Source organism: Halyomorpha halys, unplaced genomic scaffold (assembly GCF_000696795.3).
Source record: "Halyomorpha halys isolate HHAL.00 unplaced genomic scaffold, Hhal_1.1 Scaffold373.1, whole genome shotgun sequence".
Taxonomy (NCBI): Eukaryota; Metazoa; Arthropoda; class Insecta; order Hemiptera; family Pentatomidae; genus Halyomorpha; species Halyomorpha halys.
In genome coordinates, this window is record NW_027109386.1 from 761,351 (window position 1) to 788,119 (window position 26,769).

The following is a 26,769-nucleotide window of genomic DNA, read 5'->3' on the forward strand; positions in this document are numbered from 1 at the left end:
TAAATATGTCCGATTAAGGATTGATAAGTATGCTGTGTAAGATAGCAACCTAATGTATTTAGGCAGCACATATGAATAAAGTATTTCTCTCTTCTTCTGCATTTCCATTAGTTTGTACAATTTTAGTCATCTGATTAGTATTTGGACTTCTACATGTTATTACAATACGATGGACCTAAGTATTTACATATTTATTTAGTGGTCCTACAAGAACCTAGGCTTTTCCTATCCTTTTCAATCCATCCTACCCCGGGTAAGTATCCACCATTTTAAAGGCCATCTTTTTTAAGATCTTGAAAATCTCCAATTCGTCCAGCTACCTCAAGCGTAGTCTTCTTCAACCACATCTTCCATTAGGTCGGTTTTCGAGTAAGCCTTTGGGGGCTGATTAAGCCATCTGGTTTGGCTCACTCTCACAATTGTTGTAACAGGGGGTAACTATGAATTTGTAAAATTTAATTTTTTTAAAAATGGGTTTTACATTTAATTAGCAGTTAAATAATTCCCTATATGTCAGTAGAAAGTGGAAAAAAAACTGGAAATTAATTGGCCGACTGATCTGAAAGGAACCACTCGCACACCTGGGGCGAGGTAAAAGTTTAACTCCTTCAGAAATAAGCAATTAAAGATGGATGATAATCGATATGAGATGTAAGCCCTGTAAAGAAACTATTAATTAAAAAATATATAAAAAACGGAGTAAATCCCAGAGAAACCCTAATCCCTAGATTTTATTCCTATCTCATCACCAAACAGATGCCACCAAAATGTTAATAATGTAATAACAATATGAAGATTTGATTAGATCTTTCAGGAATGTCCGCTCTTTTTCATCATACCTCAATAGTTTGGTATTAAACACTCAAATATCAAAAACGCTTATGGACTGAACCAGTACTTAAATTTTCAAGATCTCACAATATAATGGAAGAAATATGATAGGAAATATATAGATATACCAGAAATAAATGAAGAAAAAATAAATTAAATATTACCCGAAATAGATGGTGTTGATGGTCATGAAATTTTCAGGAAAGAACGAATGGAGTAAAAAGAAGATTAAATAATTTAACTATGGATTCCTAATTGATTTTTAAGTGTAAGCAACGTAAATATGATTCTTTTAAAATATTTGTAACATCTCTGGCGACACACAATGGAATATTAAAACTTGAAATTAAATGGAATAAATATTTTAAAGATGGAGTTATAGTAACATTGGTCGGAACATAAAATTCCTAAGTTTCTATTGAAAATTCTGGGGGAGTGAAAAGGATATTGTGCCAGCGCCATTAGGATGAGTGGAAGGGAACAAACAAGAGGAGAGGAGGGGTGGCACTATTTCCGATTCCTCTTCAGTCGGGAAGGTCCCGGCAGGACAACAGGTGTCCAGGATCTATTGTGTCTTCCTCCGCGTTACCATGGCACTGTCCTCCAATTCGGTCCTTGTATCCAAGTCCCCAAAAGGGCAAAGTATCACGTCTTATGCTGATATATAATTTACATTCTTGTATGTGTAAATACAGTGAGTATTCTAACAACTCCTTCGTTAATAAAATATGATTTTAATTTATCACAAATATATAATAAATGGTTATATAAACTTAATATAAGGGCTTACCTGTCTAGAGACACCGCTATGAGGCTGTAAATGGAAGCGGTCACAGATACTCCCTGAACGTACGGAACGGTCTTGCACATCAACCAGCCCATCACCCATGCTGAAATTAAAATGAATTATATTAGCAACAATTATTATTAATAACAATAAGAATAATTAATAATCCAATTGTTTATGAAGTATTTACACCTACATTGTTAGCAAAAATATTTAAATAAAGTGGGTATATAATAAAATATAAGCCTAAAATATAAGTGTCTCTGTAAATACATTGCGGTTTTTATGTAGCTCTTACCTCTTCACCATTTCTAAGTTAAATCAATATGAAAATGTATGAATACTGCATTGCGGGTATAGTATACCCTTTGTGCTGAGCCTATTATTCAGTTTTATCAACAATTTATATTTATTATAGGGGTGACGATAGCAGACGGGTAACGTCTGCCTACCCAAAGGTTGCGAGTACGAGTCCCCGGTCCTATCCGGGATTTTTTCAAGTATATAATTACACAATACTCACTCACAGCTTCCCCCGGGCATTTGTGAGGCCCATTAGCCAATGGCGTGGGGGTGATGAACCCACCCTATAAAAATCACATCATGATACGCACCTCCACGGTCTATCGCGCCAAAAATAATAATAATTAACAATTTATTATTAAAATTGTTAAATTTATTTTTGAAGGTTTAATATTTTTTAAAATGAATTAAAAATTAGAGTTCATAAATAAAAGGTTAAATAAATAAATATTATGTAGAGAGACGAAGAGGAATATGGAGAGAATGAAAAATAGAGATGGAGAGGGTGATTAAAACCGTCCCTGGGATGGAATTCCCAAATATTACCTACGTATTCTTTATATTTATTTTGTTTAATATTAATTAATTATGTTTATTTTAATGTTAAATTAATATTGGAGATAAGACAAATCAGTGTATTTATAATGACCTACAAAAAATATATGTCCTTTGAAAGGAATATTCCACAAAGATTTTTTTTCTAGTTTTGAGCTTTGAACGTTTATTGGTAAAAGTTAACAAGCGACGTTTTTTCAAAGATGAAATTTTTTACTAGGTACTAGTGCATGAACCAGATATCCACACCGATATTAACTGTGAAATTATCAGTAATTTTCTGATAATAATATAAAATTTCACAATTTTGTCAGGTCAGAAGCTTAAAGTTGTTTAAGGTAGAGGTAAACGGAAACATATCTAAATCTCATCTTTACTGCTAAATATAATTTATATCAAAATTCGATTTGAGTTTTAAAACATTATTATTAAAAAAATATCATGGGAACATCTCATATAGGTATGATAATGTTTGTTTAAAATGATGATTAGTAAAAATCATTTAACAGGGATACATTTTACATATTGAAATTAATTGAATAACTTTTGGTATTAAACGTTTAATTTTCCAAAAAATTTCAGTTTTGAAATTTAAATTTGAAAAACCATTGATCGGAATTGTTTTGTATAGATTTTTTTGTGTAGTCTTACATAGTAAAAAAATTGTTCAAAATCGCACTTTCCTTGCTTACAAGTTACAATCTGAATGAAAGGTTCAGTCATCAATTAATCTCAGGAATCACAACAATGTAAACTCAATAAACCTGTCTAAAAAGTAAAGCGGGTATTTTTCATTAGCTATAAGAATATACAAGTGTTTGGATGGTGTTGTAAAGTATATGAAACTATACGAATTTGTTTGATGCGATTGTTCGCGTATTTCACATTTCAGAGGGGTGTGTTGAAAAGTTCTAAAAAGAGCATTGGAAGAGTTATCAACTAAGGTAATTAGATGATACTGTATGCCAAAACTAATGATATAATACTTTTCCTTTGCCTTATAAACGTGAAGTAGTTTTGTGATTGCTTCATCATTGCTATACTCAGCACGATAACTTTGATAACATGGGTCTATCATCATCTGTCATTTGGGTACCATTGACCCGGCGGTGGGAGTGGCAAAACACGACCGATAACACGTGGCAAGGACGACCCTGGAGGCGGAAGAATGGTCCGAAACCTTCGAGTGCCCTGTACCCGTCCATCAGCCTTCCAGCTGAGAGCTGAAGACGTTCACCACGCCCCGCACCTCAGCCGTATAGCATGCTACCTTGTACTATATAGCCCTTCCACTTCTATATCCGGGTGGTTATTCACGACACAGAGTCGTGATAACATCTCTTTGAAGTAGAATTGAATAGTTGGTTGTGGCAATACTCTATAGCTTTGAAAGGAATTAAAATAACTTCGATTTATATTAATTTGAATATATTCAGCGAATTGACTGAATAATTTATTATTATAATTATTAATCTATGCTTACTTTATTAAAAAAAAAGAAGAAAAACATTCGGTGGAGTCTAAACTTGGTGTTATAACAAAAATAATGATATTTATTAGTGATAATTTAAGCATGAAGCCGGAGTTCAGTGATCAAGCACTTTGCTACTGACTGAGGTGTCAGTTTTAATCTATCTGTGGCAGATAATTATTTTCTGTTTCGCTGTATCTGTGTCTATGGCTTCGGGAGCCCACAAAGGTCCACACAGCTTCATGAAATGGGTAATCTTAATTTGATAAAGATCTGGCGGCCGAGCATGATTCTGACCAAATCACCTCCTTACACAAACATTGGTCTAGTAGCAGTACTTCCTTACAAAGTACTGTGCCCCTAATCCTTCATAGGTTGTAGTGGTACAGATTTAATTTGTAATTTATGTATATGAAACATACAACATATTTACTTATTGTATTGATTACTTGTACAGATGTAAATCACGTTAAATAAATAAATTAAAAAAAAATTATGTATGACCCTTGCACCTCTATACAAAGTGTCGCGATATTACATGTCTACAATTTTATATTTTTTATTGATTTTCTGACTCAGTTCTAGATATAGCGCGCCTAACTTTGGAATTTTTAATTAAATGGGATATTTTCTTTACGTTTCTCTGTTTCTATGTGAAGACCCCAGAAGCAAAAAAATTAAACAAAACTGAAATCAAGTAATTTAGGTAGACATGTGCCTGGGATTTTATGGCAATCTTTTTCACTAAAATTAATTTATCTAACATCCGACTTTAAACGTCGATTTGCATGTTAATTGGTTGCATTTAATCAAGAACGTATATCAATGTACAAATAAATGGTCTCTAATATGAGATAGGTCGTAGATCCTGATTGAAATAATCTTACTAGGACTAAATAACGAATTTTCTAAATGTAAAAATAGTTGAGTAGTTTTTAGCTTTGGTTAGTAATTATAGATAAATATGACCTTTGAAGGGATTTTATTAAAAATTGAAAACAATTCCGTTGAGTGCAATATCGATGTATTATACAATGATATTGAAAAATTAACTACCCCCAGCTATCATGCCACCAATGTATAACCTTATGTATATATGTATAGCCTTCAGCGGACCATGCTCATCGTATAATGCCATACGGCAAACCAAGATATAATGTAAATTGTATATGTATAATGTATTGCATTATATTATTATGTATTATGTAACCATATAAAAAATAAAGAGGTTTGGAAAAAAAAATTTAATTTGAAATATTAAATCGTAGAAGGCAATGAAAAGTAATGCAAAATAAAAGGTATATTCTAACACAAATTTTACTAGTTCCAAACCGGTGCGCGTTTGGCGAGAAGGTTTTTACGTTCCACCGGTTTGATGTTTTCATGTTTCCATGATTGTTATGACAATAGTAAATTTTTTCCTAAAAATTAACCTACTAATGGAAATACGGTAAAGAAGACAATTTCCACTTCCGAAAAGTATTGATATTTCTGACAAATTAAAATTTTACAGCAAAAACTTTCAATTTATTTCAAAATTTAAATTTTTCTCTGCCACATAGCAGCAACCAGTTAGAAAAACAATGTATTAAAAATGTTGTGCTTTCCAATTGTATTCTGTTCTCTTTCCCTTACATTTCTCATTTTTTTCTAGTTTTTTATCATTGTTTATTTATGTATATAAATTTAAAACAATATATTATTTTTGATTTTGAAATTGTCTATCTTTCTCAAATATGCCTTCCAAATTTTTTTAACAATCATAAAACAGGATTGTAGTCAACAGTATAAAAATAATAAACATTTTAAATATTGTAAAATATATGTATATACATAAAAACCTAACATCGTCGTCCATAATTATATTAAATTGTTTTTTTTATAAACCTAATTTTTTATCTTTATTTATTCATACATATCACAATCTGCCATAACTAAAATAAAATAAAATAAAAATAAAATAAAAAAAAAATAAATAAAATATCTCTCAAAATGTATATAAACAGAAGGATAAATAAAATGAACATAATCAAAACCATGCACAAGAAGAAAAAAATAATCACTAGTTAAATTTAGACTGTTATATACATATATTAAATTAAAATTCAAAATAGCATTCTATATACGTGCATACAAAAAATACATAAATAAATTAAATAAAATTAAAATAAATACATTAAACCAAATGTAATAAATGTAAAAGTATTAATTATGATAAGATTTGAATATTAAGAAAAAGGTTAATAAATATTAAAAAAACAAAAATAAAAAGTAATAAATATATATATTTAAAAAAATTAACTTACATATATGAGTAGCTCCCAATATAATTTTTAAATAATAATTATTCCAAAGTGGATACATTGAGGTTCGATAGAAAACTCGATTAATTATAAGAAAAACAGTAATAAAGCCTATTCAAATATGCTGTTCAGACACTTATCCAGGAATAATAATAAATATATTAAAAAAAAAAAAATCGAGGATCAAATTACATATAAAGGCTGTAAAACCATTTAATATAAAAACTATTGTTATTAAAAATTGGAAGACCGCTGTGAAAGATAAAGTTGTTTTTAATACCGTGAATCCGAATGCAAGGGGCGATGTTTATCGATATCGTGATTTCATCGGGTGCAGTTTTAACGATGCGCGATATAAGATGATATTGCTTCCATAATGGGCACTGTTCAATAAGAGGAATAATATTTGTTAGAGCTATTTTCTATCGCCTCTATCTCTGCCTCGAAATATCTCCTCTTTTAGGCAATATCCAAAACAAAGTATAAAGCTTTGACGGCCTTGAGTTGTTATTGGGAATCTGTAAGGAGAAATTTTTTATTTGGTTTCATATTTTATTTATAAAATAGTTTTCCATTTTAAATTTGAATACCTTAACATCCTGTTCGTTGCAGAATTAGCCCAAAACAGATATGGGTCTTTTCATTCGAAACTCCTTAACCATCCTAACCCATTAATTCTTAATATTTCATCCTTAACAATCCCTGACAATCCTCCGAGGCGTCTGAAAAGAAGATGGCCACGGGACCTTCTAATTTAAATTAATGTTTGAAGTACCACTAATGGCTGGTTCCTTACCAATATTTTCAAGTGTATATGAAACATACAACATATTTACTTATTGTATTATTTTGTACAGTTGTAAATTACATTAAATAAATAAATAAAAAATTGAATACTGATACGTTACCGATTACGTAATAACTAATGTTAGTTGTATATAATTGCCTTCTCGGTTTATAACCTCAACGCCGTTATATACCTGACTATTACACTAAAGATAAAACTAATGTAAATGGCTAAATAACTTTTAATTTTCTATATTTCTACAGAAATATATATAATATATATTCAGGCTATCTGTTATCTGTGAAAAACTCTCTGTTTTTGCCCTAATATCAACCGTATTGATAAGGGAGTAACTATTTCACAAATATTAGCCCGCGAAGAAAATTGTCCTTTATTTCATCCAAAATTTTGATTACTTTAATAAAAACTATGCATAATTATTAGTCAAAATTGATGAGTCTACAAAGGATATTTAGGTTAAATACAAAATGGTCGCTATTCCAAATGTTAATAAAAATTAATTTTTCAGTCGGAACTACATATCTTTAAAACCACTAATTTAACAGAACATTATTTAAAAAACAGTAATTTTCTAAAATATGAGCTCTAAAAAAGCTATTTATATTCAATTATTCCTGAGGTACATTTTCTTAAAAATTAACATTTCATATTAAATGTACCAAAATCAGTAGATGGTGAATTTATTTTGGGAAATCATTATCTCAGGAACCATTTTACATGTATTAGCACTCCAGTTAAAACTATTTAAACATGTTAAAAAGTAATTATGACACTAATCTTCTTAGAAGTAATAGTTTTTATGATATTTGCTAAAATAAATACACAAAATGTTGATTTTAAGTTGGTTTTTTTTTTGATATATTAAAATCTTTAGCTCTGGAACCATAAAGTTCAGATGTCTGCCAGCACTCAAATTAAAGGTAATTTAATTTACTATAATGTAGTTTATAACGTTTATCTTGGTAGAGGTAGTAGTTTTTATGATATTTGCTTATGAATATGAATTTTTCATATGAAATTTTGTTCATACAAGAAATTAATTTTCTTCAGCAAATGTCATGAAAACTACTACATGTCATACATTTAATATAGTATGATATTATACTATATATTTAATATACTATACTGCTTATATGCCGTTTTCCTAAGATAAGCTAATCTATAAATAAAAGGGACAGAATGGGCGAAGCCCTCGAGACTAAGAAGCCGACCGGTGACTGGTAGGTGACGTTATTGTCTCCTGTCCGGGGTGATTTACCGTTATTGGATCAGGATTGCCAGCTGTATTTCAGGACTTTAATTAACGACAAAGGGTCCTGCCGGTAGCCAGGAGACGAAAATACGGAGCTCTGGCAGCATTTACAGGGTCGGGTGGCTGCACTCATGCTCGATAATTGGTCTCAGTTTACATCTAGGTCGGTGTACCTGTTGTTCGCCTAGCTGTTTTTTTTTATATATAGCTATGGAATCGTGAATGGGTGAATAAAAAAATAATTCTTTTCTTAAACAAAAGTCCCCTTAGAATAAATACATGCTTCATAAATTAGGACTAAATGCTGGGCAAATATTTAGAAATTTGCAGTACACAGGCTAAAATTACATTAATCCATTAAGTTAAATTATTTATCGTAGTAATCAATATTGTGGCTAGATACATTGTTCACACTAGAACGGAGATTTGATCTTGTTGTAAGTGAAGGAATAGGTGATGTTTAAACAAAAGAACGGATGACGATTGACGAATAGAAATGGGTAGAGAATTCCAGAAGGAAGTTGCACATATGACGGAAGATTTGCTGAAGGAGGTGGTAGGGGCATTCTAGGAAAGGGCATCTATAAATCATTCGATTGGGATCTGGTGTTTAATTAAAGGATGGATGAACGTAGAAAGAGGAGATCAAGGATATAGGTAGGTTTAATGTTTTTAACGACCTGGAATAGAGAAACACCAAGGAGAAATTATCTTCGGGAGGTAGGATAGAGCCAATTCAGCTCGGTATAACTGACATACTTAATGCCTGGGAAACCTGAAGGTAAATCTTACAAAGCGATTCATATGTCTATTCAGTCTCAACTCCAGCAAGTAGCCCTTTGTAGATCAAGCAATCGTATTTGAAGTGAAGAAGAGGGGAAACAATATAGGATACTAGGAGCTGGCGGGTATTCTGTGTAATCGAATTATGGAATCTTAAGAGTTGTTAAAGTACAGTTACGAGTTTGCGTGTGATCTGGGAAGGATGATTATTCTAGAGGAGGTGTTGGTCAAAGGTTTATTATATTATGGAGTTGAAGTGAATCGGTTGGAATTGAGAAAGCGCTTGGAACAGATGAGAATGGCATAAGTTTTTCCAGTATTCAATCTCAGATCGTTGTTTTACTCCAATGCGTGAGTTCTATCTATGTTTTCTTGTTTTTTTGGATGGTCTCAAGTATCTCGGAGGGATGGAGTAATAGGTAAATTTGGAATAATAAGCCTACAAGGAGTATTGTCAGTAGTGGATGGAATCCAGAAGGTAGTTAATATAAAAGTAAAAAGAGAGAAGAATGATAATTGTTTTGCTATGTTTGGGAACGATGGCCGCACTATTTAGGCCCACTTTCGGACACTGTGATATAGAAAGGTTTTGAAGTTTAAAGAGGAGAATTTTATGTTTAAGTAAGTCAAAGGCTTTCGAAATATCAAAAATAACAAGCATTCAATTTTGCTGATTGTAAATGAAGGATTGGAGGACTTGGGAAACAATAAATCGGATTGTGTGGAATGTTGGGAGCGAAAAACAAGATTGGAATGAATTTAGGACCGTTTTTCGGGAGGACCAGACTTATCTCAAAACACATATCCACCCTATTGAGATCTTAACAACCCAAATTAATATATAAGTTAATTTTGTTGTCCAGGCGGACATGAAATCGGTTCAAGAGTCCATTTTAACCTGATATAATTATACCAAAAATATCTGTTATATTACTACTTATGGTGTAGCTGCTAAAATATTAAATTATCACTACTTTTTAATTCTATTATTGCTATATAACGACGTTATAAATTCACATTGTGATATTTATTCATATAATTCACATTTTCGAATTTAGTAAAGCCACAAAAATTTATAAAATACCTGTTTCTATAGAAGAGACTCAGAGGATGGTCCGAATGTAAGGTTAATAAAGCCACTAAGGGTTGGAAATATTTATAACCAGGCCGGTGGAAAAAGGGGGAACTTAGGAAAGGTCACGAGTGAAGATAGAATTTCCTCTCTAAAACCAGGACCTTCCCGATCTAATAAGCGAAATATTTACTGGGACAGGTAAACCTTTTTCCTTATCTCTTTTATTATTAAAGGTTCTTTTTTTTTTTTAATGAAATTGTTTTTATATTTTTTCAAAGATTTATTTATAAAGTAACCATCGTAACTGATTCATTGGGGCTACTCAAGGGGCGTCTTCATTCATTATATATAGAAATTTGTCAATGATAATAGTTATCGTAAAAAGAGGACACATTTCACAGATTGTTGTCATGTCTTAAAATTTTATTTATTGATATTTACAACTGTATTCAAAAAAATATATACAAAAAGTGATTTTGATGTTAGTTATAAAATGTCACGATACAGAAATTTGGAAAATCTAGCCATTTATGGAACTTAATTATTTATTTTTTAAATTTTTGTGTTTGATAAATTACTTTGATTGTACCATAGTTTAGGCCTATTTCGTGACAGCCCTACTGGCTTTAGAACAGTATGCAGGACAACTCTAGCAATGGAAGTAACTCTATATTTTACAACAATATATTACGAATAAGATCGATAAAAAATATAATTAAAACTTTCTCTACTCCCTTGCAAGACTGAAATGGGCAGGACACGTAGTTAGGATGGACAGTGAGGATCCTCCAAGATGGAGCCACCCCATGGTACCAGGAGAAGAAGAAGACCAAAGCTGGGATGGGCTGATGGTGTTGCTGATGCTTCGGAATTGGATAGCGGATGCAAGGGACCGAGACAATTGGTGGAAGCTGCGCTGGAGCAGGCCAGGTTTCGACACCGGATTGTCGAGCCACGCTAGGAATAGTGGACAATTAAATTATAATTATAAGTATAAATAAACACATCAACTTTTGAAAGTTGTCAATAAACGCTGTTTGTACAACGTCCTAATAAGAGCCCAAGAGGAGAAAAAAGGCAGTTATCTCACCCCAATTTCTGATTATTTTAATGAAAACTATGTGTAGTTTATAGTCAAAATTGATTATGCCAAGTATAGGTGGGGAGAATAAAACATGGCGGCTGTTTGAAAGAGATAAAAAAAAACTAATTTTTCATTCGGAGCTCAATATCTTAAAAAGTAGGAACAACACAAGAAAACCTAAGAGAACGTCATTTAAAGATAAGCAAATTTGCTAAAATATGAGTTGTTTATGTTAAATAGTTCTCGAGATATAGCTTTTTAAAAAGCAACATATCATAAAAATGTTGTATGAAATGTACTGAAAGATCGGTAGTTAGTGAATTTATTTTGAAAAATCGATATCTCCTAAGCTATTTGACTTACAGATGTCTATTAGCACTCAAATTAAATCTAGTTTAATGAGCTATAAAGTAGTTTATGATGTTTATCTTCGTAGGAGTAATAGTTTTCATGAAATTTGCTAATATAAATTGATTTATAGTTATTTATAGTGAATATCATAAAACTACTACCCCTACCCGAAGAAAAGTGTCATAAACTACTTTATAGTAAGTTCAATTTCATTTATTTTGAGTGTTGGCAGACATATGTGCGTCTTATAGTTCTAGAAATATATTTTTTCGAAAATCCAACATTTTATACGAACAACTAGAAATTAACATGTTGTGTGTTTATTTTGTCAAATATTATAAAAACTACTACTCCTACAAAGATAAACATAATTAACTATTTTGTAGTAAATTTAATTATTAATTTGAGCGCTGGCAGACATCAGTACGTCCAATGGTTTCTGAAATTAAGTTTATCATAAATCAAATTTATTGTCCGAACAACTATAAATAAATTTATTTTAGCAAATACCATGAAAACTACTATTTCTACTAAGGTAAAGGTCAGAAACTTCTTTATAGTCCATTAAACTAGCTTTAATTTGAGTGCTATTAGACATCTGTACGTCACATAGTTCCTGAGATATAGATTTCTCAAAATAAATTAACTAATAACTAATCTTTCAGTAGATTTTTTGCTTTTTAAAAAGCTGTTTCTCGCGAACTATTGGACGTAAATAGCTCTTTTAGGGCTAATATTTCAGCAAATTTACTCTTCTTTAAATAATGTGCTCTTAGGTTTTCTAGTGTTGTTGGTAGTTTTTAAGATATAGAGCACCGAGTGAAAGGTTTTAAAACAGCGGCCATTTTTTATTCCCCTACCTATACTTGGCAGACTCATCAGCTTCGACTAGTAATTATACATAGTTTTCATTAAAGTAATCAAGAATTGGGATGACATAACTGACTTTTTTTCTTCCCGGCTCTTGTACCATGTCGGAGTAGCAGGTGCTCAGTATTTTATTTTATACATACTTACTAATTTAGTAAATTTAATTTATTTTCATTATTTAGTTTACTCATTTGATTTTATCTAGAAATCTACTTTTACTATAATTTCTAAATGTTTTATTTTGATTTTACGTTTATGCTTCTATCGTTAACATCATCCAAATAAATTCTCAGATCCGAGTCAGTTATTGTTTTCTTCTTGGAGCTTCAAGAAGACTACATCTATTTGAGAGGACTTTACAAGCTATGGATTAATAGCCATCGTTTCGTCTCAAATCAGGGCTGATGACAGAGGTGACTGTTCAGATGCAGTATTTTGAAGTTATTCAAATATATATACACAAGCATGTTTCATGTAACATCAACATGTAATTTTATATATCACGATTATGCCAAGCATAATTAATAATTGATTTAATCCTAATACCAAACCTATGTAAGATTTTAAAAGACTATCTGACTTGATAAAATTACTCCAAGATAGTGCGTAGGGGGCGGTCGACCGAGGACGAACCTGTTGCTCAAGACATGGAGTGCTGTTGGGTAAGAGCGTCCTCAGGAGATCTGTTTGCTCTGGAGGATGAGATGACAACCCTCCGCTTCCCGCCAGTCACTGTCTGCTTTGGCCCTGTGTCGAAATTCTAGGCGTCTATTATCATAAAGGACAGGGTCTTCGTGTGCTTAAGTTAATTAAGTCGTGGGAGGTAATAATTCATCTTTACTTTCGTTATTTTTTATTTTTTTTTTGTTTATTCTTATACTATACAGATAGTACACGTTGTATGCATTTTAAGATAGACTAGAGTTAAAGCAACATCAGTTGTTTTGCGACCTTGAATGAATGAGTGGACTGTTTGATATGGAACTTAAATTGTTAAATGAGTAACAGAATCAACTTAATTTTTTTTTTTAAATAGAGAGAAAAAAATCTGTACATTGAATATCGTAAATGAAAGTTAATATACACAAAAAAAAAAAAATGAAATTTGAAAAAATATAATTAAATGAATAATTGTAAATGTTGAACTTTATTATTTGAAATTTGCACTACAAATAATGCTGATGACATGCTTGATTAGAACTTTGTATTGGCTTAGTATTGGCGGGAGCAAAAAAACAGAAAAAGGTATAAGATGTAACACGCTTGAACTTCTGTAACAGACTGGCTTTATTGGTTTCCGTACAGACACATATATATATATATATATATATATATATATATATATACATTCGATGAGCTGATCTACTCAGTCAGCTGAAATCAAAGTAACAGCTAACAGTAACTTAGAAGATTCATAATATTGTTCTACTCATAATGGTTACATTCTGCCTTTTCGCCCGGTCCTTGTAAAGTCTTCTACTCAATCATGCTTGATTGTTGAATGAAGGACTTAAAAACTGACTCTCTATATCTTAGAAGGTGGTCGACATGTTATTCTGTCACAGGCATAGTTTTTGAGTTGATTATATACGATTGAAAATTTGGAAGATTCGCTTAAAAGGCATAAAATCGTTCTAGTTTTTACAAAAACAAACTTTGTAAGTAACCATAACTAATGATAGAAGAAGACAGTTGACCGTATGAAGTAGATTGTAGGAAGAGAGTCCGGGTGGCGGACAATAAAGGTATATTAGGTTTTATATATATTTATAGGTTGTGCTATATAATTATAGGTTGTACTATAAATAGTAAAAGAAAACTATTTATTACTAACCTAAGTTTCGCTCCACTTTGCAGGTTTTTAGATTGAAACAGAGATGTCAATTGAATAGTGCTTAATAATGAAATTATTAATTATGATTTTGAATTCAAAATAAATGATGATTTTATACTTACATAGGCTTTAAATATTTTAGATATATTTTTTTTTGTAAGTATTAAAAATAAATATAGAAATTGATTCTTCAATATCTTAATTTTTAAGAGAACCAATGTGACTAAGCATTAATTCATAAATGAAAGCTAAATAATTTTACGTAAAATTCCATCCGTATGGACGCTTCACTAAATCAATATTTTTAATGATATTTCACCAAATATGAGATAGTTATGGAAATTGTGGACTTTTTGGCAAGAAAAGATTTTTAGCAAAAACCTAAATATCGTTCTTGATATTACATAATTATTAGTATAAATTTGATTACTGCTTATTTTTATTGTTATACTAGTACAAAATTTTACTTATTTTATTTTACCTTTACTACTTTAATTTATATCTTAGTTTGATGTTCATTTTATTTATCTTTCTGCTTATACACATATTAAGATTTTATTTATGTGTATTTTTTAAATTTTGGTATGAATGTGATCATTTATCACTATTACTTATTGCCCAATGTTGCATTAAATTGAATTATTTATCAATAAATAAAATGAATTATAAAAAAAAAAAAATATGGTAACATAAGGCAAATTTTATAAATATCAAAATTTATTGAAGGTTTGTACCAATGTAGGTTTTAAGCACTTTTAATATATTGAAAAAATATAGGTATGATACAGACATAGATTCAACGAATATTTTATTGGATTATTTATTATAAAAGACCACCCTTTGATAAGAGAAATCTGTTGCTACCCTCCCCCCTCCATAGTAGTTGACATGTAGGGCTGGGCGTCAGAGTGGGCAGCTGGGGTACCTCTCCACTCTGCGATATTACAATCGCTTATTCTCGCCCGCATATCTCATTCATGGCTGCTTGTCATTCAGCCCTCGTGAATGACATAGCTTTCGCTCCCTTTCACCCTCTAGCAGGCTTAACATGTTCTCAATGGAATACAAATCAGAAATGTTCTAGTATGTGCAAGAAAAAAAAATTATAACTAGATTAAGAAAATTTAGAAAGAAAGAAAAAATTAATCTTCTGTATTAATCACGGGTATTCAACTAATAGGCTAATTTGCAGCCTAGAACAAAAAATAAAGAAGTATATAAAGTTCATTATTATAACCCAACTCAAATATTACAAAAAATGATGAGACCCAGTTCACAACGTACCAAATGAAAACATATTTAGCATTCTGTATCGAAAAGCTTAACCGGAAGTTATCATATAGTACTTGTGGTTTTATAAATGCTTTCATTTAATGATATTAATGTTTAAATACCAGTGATGCGGCGAGGGGGATGTGCTGGGATCTCTTGAGCTCTGCTCTACCCCTCACACGTGGGGGATAGAGTGTGTTCAGGGATCCTCAGGTCGATTGTGTAAATATTATATATATTATTTTATTTTTCATACAGATAGTTTGATTATGTTCATCTTGTCTATTCTTTTGTTTGTATATATTTTAAGAGAGTTTTTTTTATTTATATATTTTTTTAAATTTATTTATTTTTATTATTCTTATTTTAGTATGTATGAGATCATTCATTACTATTACCTATTGCCCACAACTGTGTGGCAGATTGTTATATCTATCAATAAATAAACCTATCAATCTAAAAAAAAAAAATGTTTAAATATTTATCTGATAAAAATTAGTAAAAACACCTAAGACTCAGTATTCATGGCTTCGACGGGACAGGGTATGTTTTGTTACTTTTTTAATTATTTTTTTATCACACCCTTCCTAGTTATTTTTGACATACGAGGTACCCAATTTAAAGGGGAACTCCTTATTCTTACCATGGGGGGAGGGGTCGTTTTCATTTCGTGGGACCGCCATTGAAATATAGTCGAACCTCCAGGCCGGTTTCTAACCGGCTACAACCAACAGTGTAGTTTGTTACTTAAATTTCCTCAATTCTAATTCTGGGCAGTTCAAGTTACTTTTTCACCATTTATTGAAGTTGATAATTGTTTATCCTTCACAGATTGATTGTGTTCTGCTCGTTCATGGGAATTATTATGCAGTTCCGATTTCCGTGAACGCCTCATCCTAGTTTCCTCCTACTCTCTCTTCTCTAATTCTAAGCTATCTCACCACTCCCATTTATGTATATAAGAAATCCCATGTCACTGATAAGCATCATTAGTTGGTCAGTTGTTAATCATTAGTGGAAGAGTGGTCAATAGTGATAGCTGTCGAAGGATACTCTAGGAGACAAGTTCTATATAGAAGCCAAAGTTGTACATGGTTTGGCGAAAAGTCTGTATTTCTCTTTTTCATAAATAAATAATATCTTACACTAATCTGAGGTCACATACTATAACTGGCGATACCAACAACTACACTTGTACACCTTCAGTGGCCTTCTTTTGAACAGATGAGATGAATTCAGATTGTAGGGTTGTTTTATAGGCTTGACAAGTTGAAAGATAGGAATGAATTTCAATAAATATTTGTCATGTCCAAATATTTTTTACGATTTTCAGTAGTTTTTCAAGTTTTACACTTGCCAAGTCTTTCTACAGCTCAACCTAATTGAGAGTTGATAATAGTTATTTAATTTGAGTTAATGTTAGAAAAGTGTCTTTTGTAGGTCTCAGCTGTTATCTACTCCCCCCACCATTTTTAATGTTCACGTTTCTCAACTATTAATGAAATGACTATTTGCGGCACCACCTGTAGAGAATAGGAGTGACTGAATCTTCGGACTGCGTCCTATGTGGAGTTGGTGAGATGACTGGCGATCACATATTTGCATGTGCGGCAATGGCGGACTTGACTACAGACGGGAGTTACATTACTAAACTTTACATTACTAAACTTTACTGGGCTGTACGAAACAAAATGGCAGAAATGCCTCCTTTGGCGTAGTAAAAAAAAAAACTATTAATGAAATACTTAATAAATAATAGTTGAATCACTTTTCACCTTTTTGAAAAAAAAAATCTGTCCATGTTTTATTTTATTTTATGAATGTGGTGATGTTCCTGTTCTTCCACATTAGGTATTTTTTCCGTTATTGTTTTATCGATCTTCCAGCTGCCCTTTCGAGAAGAATGTTTCATCAGATAATACCCTTTTGCATCTTCTAGCATCATTTACCTTAATTTTTGAGTCATTAAAGAATTAATGACCCATTGAAAATATGAATATTTGTTGAATCCCCTAAACCCTCTTATTTGATTTTTGCTTGGTATTATTAAATGTCTCTAATAGAGTAAATACTTTAAAAAAAAATTACCTATGAAAGAAAATTTAATTATTCGCTATATGATAAACTGCAAAAACTTTCCAATGAAACCACAAAAAATAGTTTTTTTAGAAAACTTTATGAAAGTTGTCAAATAAAACTATATAGTTGAAGAAGAGGTTAAAAAGCTTAGCATAAACTACCCACTCGAAGTGGAGGAAGGTGAAAGACTAAGGACAAAAGGGGTTGATATGGCAGAAGGAGTTAATTGGCTTCTCTCGTCTTGGAGTAATCAGTTCTTGTAGTTTGCACAGCTCCTAATAGAGCTCTTTGAGGTTCTCTGCCAAAGCGTTCGCGAACCTTTGGCTATATAACTTCAGGTATTATCTTCTGCAACTGTTTCCTACTCAGGATAGTTTTTTAATATTTGAAAATTATAATATTGTTTAAAATGTTAAGAACTCCTAATGTGTGGTCAGTCCAAAAATCTTTGACTTATCACCCGTCTTTGAGACAACATTAATTGCTACTTAAGTATAAGCTTCTGAGAGTAATGTGATATTATGCTACAACAGTATTATTCTTCATTGTCACTTTACAGTAATTAAAACAGGAACAAATAGTCTTACTTTAAACCATATTATGTAAAGTACACAAGTTTATAATAAGTATTAGAAAAACAAATAACTAACCGGGTTTAATACAAAAATATTGAGGTGTGGAGTGAAGTATAGTCATTCTTGAAAGATGTGTCTAAATGTCATATTGCAATTATAATACTGACATCTGTTTTATTATGGAGTAGAATTGAGTGAGTCTGTGTGAGCGGAGTTTCTCCAAAACTCCTGGGATTTTTTCTTCATCTTTGGCACTAATGTCCCAAGATGATCTTCGAAACACGTCATTAAAATCTGAATTTCTGTTTCAAAATTGCTACCAATTTGAAGTTTTATTCAGCCATTTTACGATTTAGATGGAGGATATAATATTTGCATTTAAATGGGATATTTTATTTTTTCTCATTGAGTTATTCACAAAAGTCTTCAGTATTTCGTATTAATCCGTTATTTAATAATGAGTAGTATAATAGCACACTTGCTTAGCCTCCACTGGCCTCCAGTGATGCGGTGAGAGGGATGCGCTGGAATCTCAAAGAGCTCTGCTCTACCCCTCACACGGAGATTATTTTCTTTCTTTCATTATTTCATTCTTTTATTTTATTTATTTATTCATGGACATTTTTGTTATCCTTCTGTTTGTATATATTAAGAGAGATTTTATTGATTTTTATGTTACTTTATTGTAGTATGAATGTGATCAGTCATCAGTATTACCCATTGCCAACAAGAGTGTGGCAGATTGTAATATCTATCAATAAATAAAGTTTTGAGGCTACTGCAATTGTTATAAAAGCTAGCTGATTTTAAAAAACTATAATTGATACATAAATAATTGAAATTAAAACTTGATTAATATATTTTGTTCTTTGTATTTATGTAAAACAGGCAGAAGTTCCTTTGTTCGGAAGTTGTTTCTTAGGTCCCTTAAATTAAAATCTTACATTTATATGGTCCCCTTCTAAAATGCATAGCCCCTCATATATGTGTATCTCCCCACCCAAAAAAAAATTAAGGCGCCATGCACTCTGCTGGGTATCCCTGAGCACAGATTTTGTTTTTAAACCTAATTACAGATGACAAATGCATCGAATCTTGAATTTCAACGAGTACGTTAGAAAAACAAAATGTTATGAGTAGAATTTGGAATTAAGATCGAGACATTATACATTTATTACGAATCTGTTTTAAGCTATCATTGCTTCTTATTGGATTCAAAGTAAATCATCCCTTAATTTTAAGAACCGAAAGATTATTATTTTATGGCGTAATAGGAATTTAATAGGCGAATAATTTCATAGTAGGCAAAAGGAGATGTATAGTCGCCAAAATGATTTGCACCTTCGGAAATGAAGATTATTAATTAATGAAGAATTTTTAAGTTGTAGATCAGTTAGAAACTCACATCGATATCTCGCAGATATCGATCGACCCAGATCCTAACTGACCGAGCACCTCGCTTGAAAAAAATATGAACTAAGTTATGAAAATACGGCATAAGTTGATCGACTTGACCTTGAAAATTTATCAGAAAAAAACATGATAATCGAATACAATGCATTCAGCCATCCGAGGTTATATTTTATAAGATTAGGTTGTGCGATATAGTTCTGTTGTAGCCAATGTTTAGAACGGACAAAAGAAAACCGAACTGAAAAGACCTAATGGTTCTGCAAACAATTGTCTTTATCTTAGTGACTTCAAATCACCCCTTCCGATCTGCTGGTTCATGTAACAGATTCCAGGCATTGTATCTTCCCTTTCCATTACTGTACAGTTTTCTTCGTGTAGGTACAAATATAAATTTGTAATCAAACTATCAAATTAATTATTATTTATATAAAGTGACCTGTCGGACCGTCTGTAGCTCAGGTGGTTTGGCACAGATTTGCCGATCTCAGATCTGTTGGCGGCGCCAGCTCGAACCCAGCCTGGGGCGTTGACGTTTTTCATTTTGTGGCGGTCCCACAAAATGAAAAACTTAACCCCAACCATGGTTAGGCAGTATAGGACTTAGATATAGATCCTACAGAATAGGATTCTTAGCCGAAAAAAAAGTTACCTCTAAGGGTAGGACACGCAAACCTTTACTACAATGGTGTACATTTACTTTAAATTTATTAATCATTATTGGAAGATCAGGAGGAATTAATCAAACATCAATATGAAAATGAATAGAATACTCACCAATTAAGTTGATTATTAGTTATTAATCAATCAATAAAAAAATAACTAATTTATTTATTAATTTATAGATTTCTCATTATTATAATTTATTAAAAACGGTCACCGTTCAAAGTACACTTTAAATTAATATTTGATCAGTGGAGGCTGGATTTGTATGCAATTGAATGTTTTATTAACCAGAATTTTTTTAACAGCTGATCAAATAAGTCATTCAGTCGTAAAACATGGTAACTGAAAAATAAAAACTTTTACAATATTAAAACATTTATTAATTACCTTACACCATAATTTGGTATCAGCATAAAATACCAATTTTCCAAAATTCTTTTAAAAACCCATACAAGCAAGTCTAAAGAATTCGGTGTAGCTAAAAAAGAAAAAGAAATAATAAATATAAGAAACCATATTTTACGACCAACATATTATGAATTTGTATCTCGGTACAATTAGCAAATATTATTTTAAATATTTGACGATATATGCATATAATTAGAGGATTTCAATAAAATAAACTAAAATTAAATTAAAATTAAAATTAAAATGCAACATTAGAGATAAAACTCCAGATTACAATTTAAAGTTCATTTTTCCTAGTTTCTAATCTTGCATCCTCTTCCATTCCTGATAATCCTCCGAGGCACCTGAAAAGAAGATGGCCACGAGACCAGCTAATGTAAAATGTCATTAGAGTCATAACACTCCAAATTAACTTAGATCAGATTTACTAAATGTATTGTAATGGACAGTTGTAAATAGCAATAAATAAATATTAAAAAAAAAACTGTAAACCTAAAAAAAATGCATACATGTGTTATATGTGATAGTAAGGAAGATCACAAAATGATTCATTCAGAAGCCAAATGTTTAGTTTTAAATTCATCAAGAAAAAAATATTTAGGTGAATTTACTTATTATTAAACATTAAAACGAGGAAAAGGAAGTTATTTCACCCCAATTTTAATTTCTTTAATGAAAACTAAATATCAGAATTGGCAACCAAGCCATAATAACTGGCGGCTGTTCCAAAACGCTACAAGATTCATATTATTAAAACTATCTTCAGTACTGTTACATTTCAAAACACATTATTTGAATTAGAGTAAATTTTCTAAAACGTGAGCTATTCACGTAAAATTGTTTCCGAGATACAATTATTCAAAAACGATATTATTTTCCAAACCACGTAAAAAAAAAAAAAAAATTGGCGAATCTAATGGAAACTGCTGAACCTACAATTAAGGTTTCACTGTTTATGAAATAAAAATTATTCTCAACTCTTTTACGGACTGGAGATGTACCCCATGGTTTAATCAGCCCTCCACCCAAGTGATTGCTTTTATTTGGCACGCGTGTATCTTATGATATAAATTCGGCAACACGTGGGATGAATCTTTCCAATCTATATTGTTTACTTCCTATCTCGGTATCGGATATTCTTTACGACTTCCGGTACGCAGGCACCCCCCTCCCCGAGATAGACATCGTAAAAGTGTGTAATTGCCTGGAGTCAGTTGAGCTGTGTGTGTTTTCCGCCGTTTAAGAGATAGCTAGGAGCTAAATTATAACTGAGACAAACAATCTTTGGGACAGCCCGGACAGATGAGGGAGATATGCTGCCCTTGCGGTGGGGGTCAAAGACCCCAACCCCCCCCCTCCTCGTGGCCTGTTGGGCCTACTCCCCAACCCCCCCCTCCTCGTGGCCTGTTGGGCCTACTCCCCAACCCCCCCTCCCAGCTCGCTTTTTGATATTTATTGCCCTTCCTCATCACCGCGAGATATTGCCAACCGATAAGCTGGAAACATCGTTCTTGTCACAAATCGCCAAGTTGTCCTACAGCCCACATATGCTAATTCTGATACATTCATTTCGGAGATTCCTGTCAGTTATATTCTCTTCCTTATAAAATATAAGAAGCATATTACTTAAAAGTATTACTTCAGCAATTATTCCATTTACCGAGCCTACGGTATAATTAATCTGAAATATATATTTTTTCTTGTTTAATTTTTTTATTATTATCTCTCACTCTATTCAATATATCTTTTTCCTTTCAACGAATATAAGATAACATTTAGCAACGTGGCCTTTAAGAAGGAGTAAATTAAAAAAAAATAAAGAAATTAAATAAGAGGATTTAAAACCTTTTGAAGCTCAGTAATTAATTTTTTTTTTTTTTATGAAAATGGATTGTGATGATAACACAATAAAACACTAATTTTGTTCTTGTGGGTCGTGCGCCTATTGACATGACATCTTTCTTGAATAGTTTCAGTGAGTACGCTTAAAAAATATCTACTTTCAGACAAATAATACTTTTTCACCCTCTAGATAAGTATCGTTGTGTGACTTTTTATACATTTAGTTAAAGGCTCATGGTCGACCTCTTATCGCTTCGAAAATAATTAACTAAAGTAAAGATTTAAATAATAGATATACGTTTTCTTAACCTTCCTATTCGTGCTTAATATGTAGACAAAAAATAATACTCAGACACAGGCATACTCAGACAAATATTACTGTAAAAATATTAAAATAATTTTTTCCTTATTACCCCTTTCTTCTCTTGAGGTATATCCTGAGCTAAGTATTAAGTTGGGACGGCAACTTTGGCTAGGTAGACAAACTAGTAAACTGGAGGATCGGATTGGAGAGTGACTTCCAAACTCAGTTTGAACTAGTTGTTACTGGAGCTACAAGCTTCCCTTCCTGGCCAAATCTTTTCTACAGTTCAACTCTACAGCCTCGGTACATTTCATTGTCTGTTCAACTTCCAGTTCCTTAAACTTCTTAGGGTTAAGTATTAGGAGATCTTTTTTTTTCCCAAGAAGATCTGATATCATAGGATGGTAGAATAGCCAGCGCATAAAAAAGTAAATCAGTAAAATTGTAAAATATTATAAAATGCTGGATATTTTTTTTTCTCTAGTTTAACTTGCTTATGTTCTTTAACTTAAGACAGGGAAGACGGATTATCCTACGGACTACAAACCTATTCTAGCTAGGGTGAGAAAGTCGAGACTTATTACGAGAGACTGCCTGGAAATAGGATTTAAATCGCCTAGGCCGGATTCTAATCTGGCACGAGAATGCTAATGATGCGGTTCAATATACTCGATATATGAGTCCAATATCCAATATCGTTTAATATACCCACTACGATTTTTAGTAACTTCAAAACTAATTAAACTAAATAGTTCTTGTAGGACTGCTATTCTCTTCACGATTGTAGGATAGTTCCCTGCAAAGTGAATTTTCCTTCCTGCATGGACCTACTGCTAGTTCCTGTAAGACTTGTTATCCCCTTCACAACCGATAGGCTGGTCCCCAACGGATTGAAGTTACCATGCTCCATAGATTTACGGCTAGTTCCTATATCTTCTCAATCCATTTAATAAACAGCTACCTAACCTCTATTAACTCGCATTGTCGAAGCCTTCTGGTATAGAGTATCTCTCATCTTAAATTGGAGTCAGAACTAATTGATTAAGTATTAATATTGTAATTTAAAAAAAAAAAATAATTTCAGAGTATCGACTTATGGTAATTCAATGATTATTGTTTTATTAAAAGTTTCAAAAAGAATTGAACGTGAAAAGCATCCTCTAGTGGAAAGTTGACGGCTTCCAAGAGAACATAATCTTAGTTTAATGTTCTTACAAACAAAAATACGTTTTGTGGAAAATACCATCTTCGTAAGCGACCTTTATAACTCTCAACAGCGGAGGTTTCTATCACGCCCCAATAAACTGTCTTTTGTATGTATCAAGCTCCTTGTCTAGTGACATATTTTGTCACTTATTTTATTGCTTACAGCTGACCTTTTTCTGACTGCTTTGTCTACAGCAACCTCAGACTTACCCCCATTATTTGGGTATCTTAGGCATAAATGACACCAAGGCAACCGAGGCAATGTCTAATAGCATTAGATGTTGGGGGAGGGGGGCTGAAGACCACAATTGAAAAAAAAAAATTATGTTTTTTATATTGTATAAACTATTTTTTTCTATCTGTTTTATTTTATTCAATTTTTGATATAGGTTCATATTTTTGTTTATGTAAATGATGATATTCATTCTTTATTATTATTACTTTATATTTAATTTTTTCTTTTCATTCAGTGAGTACTATTGTTATTATTCACATTTTTTTTTCTCTTGTTCCTCTATTTCTGTATATATTGTATTAATAACTATTTGAATACTAATACTTCATGCATTATTTTGTGGCAGATTGTATTAATTTTCTTCAATAAATATTAAAAATTATATATATTGTGACATTCTAGCCAATATAAATGCTAGTGGAAAATATAAAAAGAGTTAATAAACTTGATATCATTTTAAATAGGAATATTCGTTATGGGAAATAAAAACCTACAAATAATATGTGATCTGAACTGAGTTTACTGAACATTTTAACATTAGAGAGTATAAACAGCACGAAAACTGATGGTTTAAAAAATGGATCACACTATCTAATAGTTTAGACTGAACATTCAATAGAGATTTTGAATATTTAAATTTAAAAAGAATAATTAATGATAATTGTAATGGGTGCAACTCTTTGTATAAAAAAGTTGACGCGTTGATTCAGACAGTGTTTAACATTTGATGTAAGCTTTTAAAGTTAAACAGTAAACCTTAAATCATAGTTGAAGGACATAATACATACATTTGTTATGTGTGATAGTAAGGAAGATGACAAAATGATTCATTCAGAAGCCAAATGTTTAGTTTTAAATTCATCTAGAAAAAAATATTTAGGTGAATTTATATTGCCAGAAAAAAAAAGTATAATCGATATTGTAAATGTTAAATGTTGGAGTAAGTTGTTTTCGTATGTGAAAAGTTCTTTGAAATATGAAACATTAGTAATAACAGAGTTCAATTATATGAATGAAATAAAAAAAGTACGAATAAAGGTCGATAAACCGTAGATAAACTCCCTAGCATGTTAACCTTAAAACCCAGCCTCATAAAATGGGTACCCTTAATTTGGGTAAAACCTGACGGTAGCGCGTGAACGATTTACGATCATGAACGATTTACTTCCTTGTTTAAGAAACAGCGCTTCCTTGCAAAGTACTTCACTTCAGTACTTTTCATTATATTAAACAAAGGTATAAATCCATACAAGTTACTCTATGATAACTGAGTTAATTCTTTGAATGTCGAACCAGACACGACACTACTAGACATATAACCTGGGGAGAATAGATTTAAAAGACGGGGTTGTGCCGCCTGGAATTCCAAGCCTTTGTGGAGGTCCGCGGCATCCAGCCAAGTTATGATGAGGATCCGAGGAATACTCCCCCCTCTACCTCCCTCACCGCCCAACTCTCAAGTGAAACTCGAAGCTAAGTGACGGCTCTCAGGGAATGTCGGACGTGGACTTAGAGGGAACGTGACACCGCACGGCTCGATTTTACAGAAGTTCCGTCATGTAAATACATTCCTTCTTTGTATTAATGTACTAGAGGAACGTCTCTAATAATAATATTTCTGTTTAAAAAGGTACGAGTGTCAACAGGGATGGGGAGAAAATATTTCTGTAATATCTTCGACAGTGAAATAATGGAAAACGGTTCGGATATTCAGAAAATTGTATGGACTCGTGAAAAGAACTTTACAACTAAAGCATATAACCGTGACAATTTCATGACAAATATATCATAAAAAAAACAAACTAAAAACTTAATAGGGTTATTCTATGAAAACGTTAAAGAAAAGCTCTTCAATATTCACAGTTCTGATCTAAACAATTTGAATAAAAATTTGGAGTTGATTAACTGATCTCAACGTTTCATCTTGTTCTTGAAACAAGTAAAAGAGAACATGATCAAACGTCTGTCAAATAATGGGTCATTAGAATATACTAACTATTTCAATATTCTTTATTTGTTTTTCACTTATTTTTTTTTTATGTATCTTTCTATTGAAAAAGTCACTACCTATGTACTTTAAAATTAATGAATTCTCGTAAGATCATAGAAGCCGTTTTCGAAATATGTGCGTGTCAAGTAAAATATATTTGCTTTATATATTGTGTAAGCTAAAATATGAGATATAATATTCTAAAATGTATGCTACACCTTGCATTCTGGTACAAAATGTTTGGTAGTGAGTCCCAAGTATCATAAAAAAAAATTGGTATATTATATTCATTTAGTTGTTTAAAAAATTGATATTGTTATCCAATTAATATATGTTTTATTCGGCATATCTTCACGCTGGGAGTTCCAAGCGAATAAGTAACACTTCTTGAGGGAAATAAAATAAATTGGCTATGGAACTGTATAAGAAGTAATATGCACTGATGCGACCAAATGATACCAATATTATTGTTACT

The 26,769-nt window shown here is 31.7% G+C and overlaps 1 protein-coding gene across 1 annotated transcript in view; it reads right to left on the reverse strand.

Moving 5' to 3' along the window:
* LOC106681898 (neuropeptide SIFamide receptor) overlaps positions 1–26,769 on the reverse strand; it is a 135,274-nt gene that overhangs the window by 100,083 nt on the left and 8,422 nt on the right. Inside the window, exon 2 of the mRNA XM_014422462.3 lies at positions 1,622–1,721. Within this exon, the coding sequence (XP_014277948.1) occupies positions 1,622–1,721 (100 nt within the window). The remainder of the gene's footprint in view (positions 1–1,621; positions 1,722–26,769) is intronic.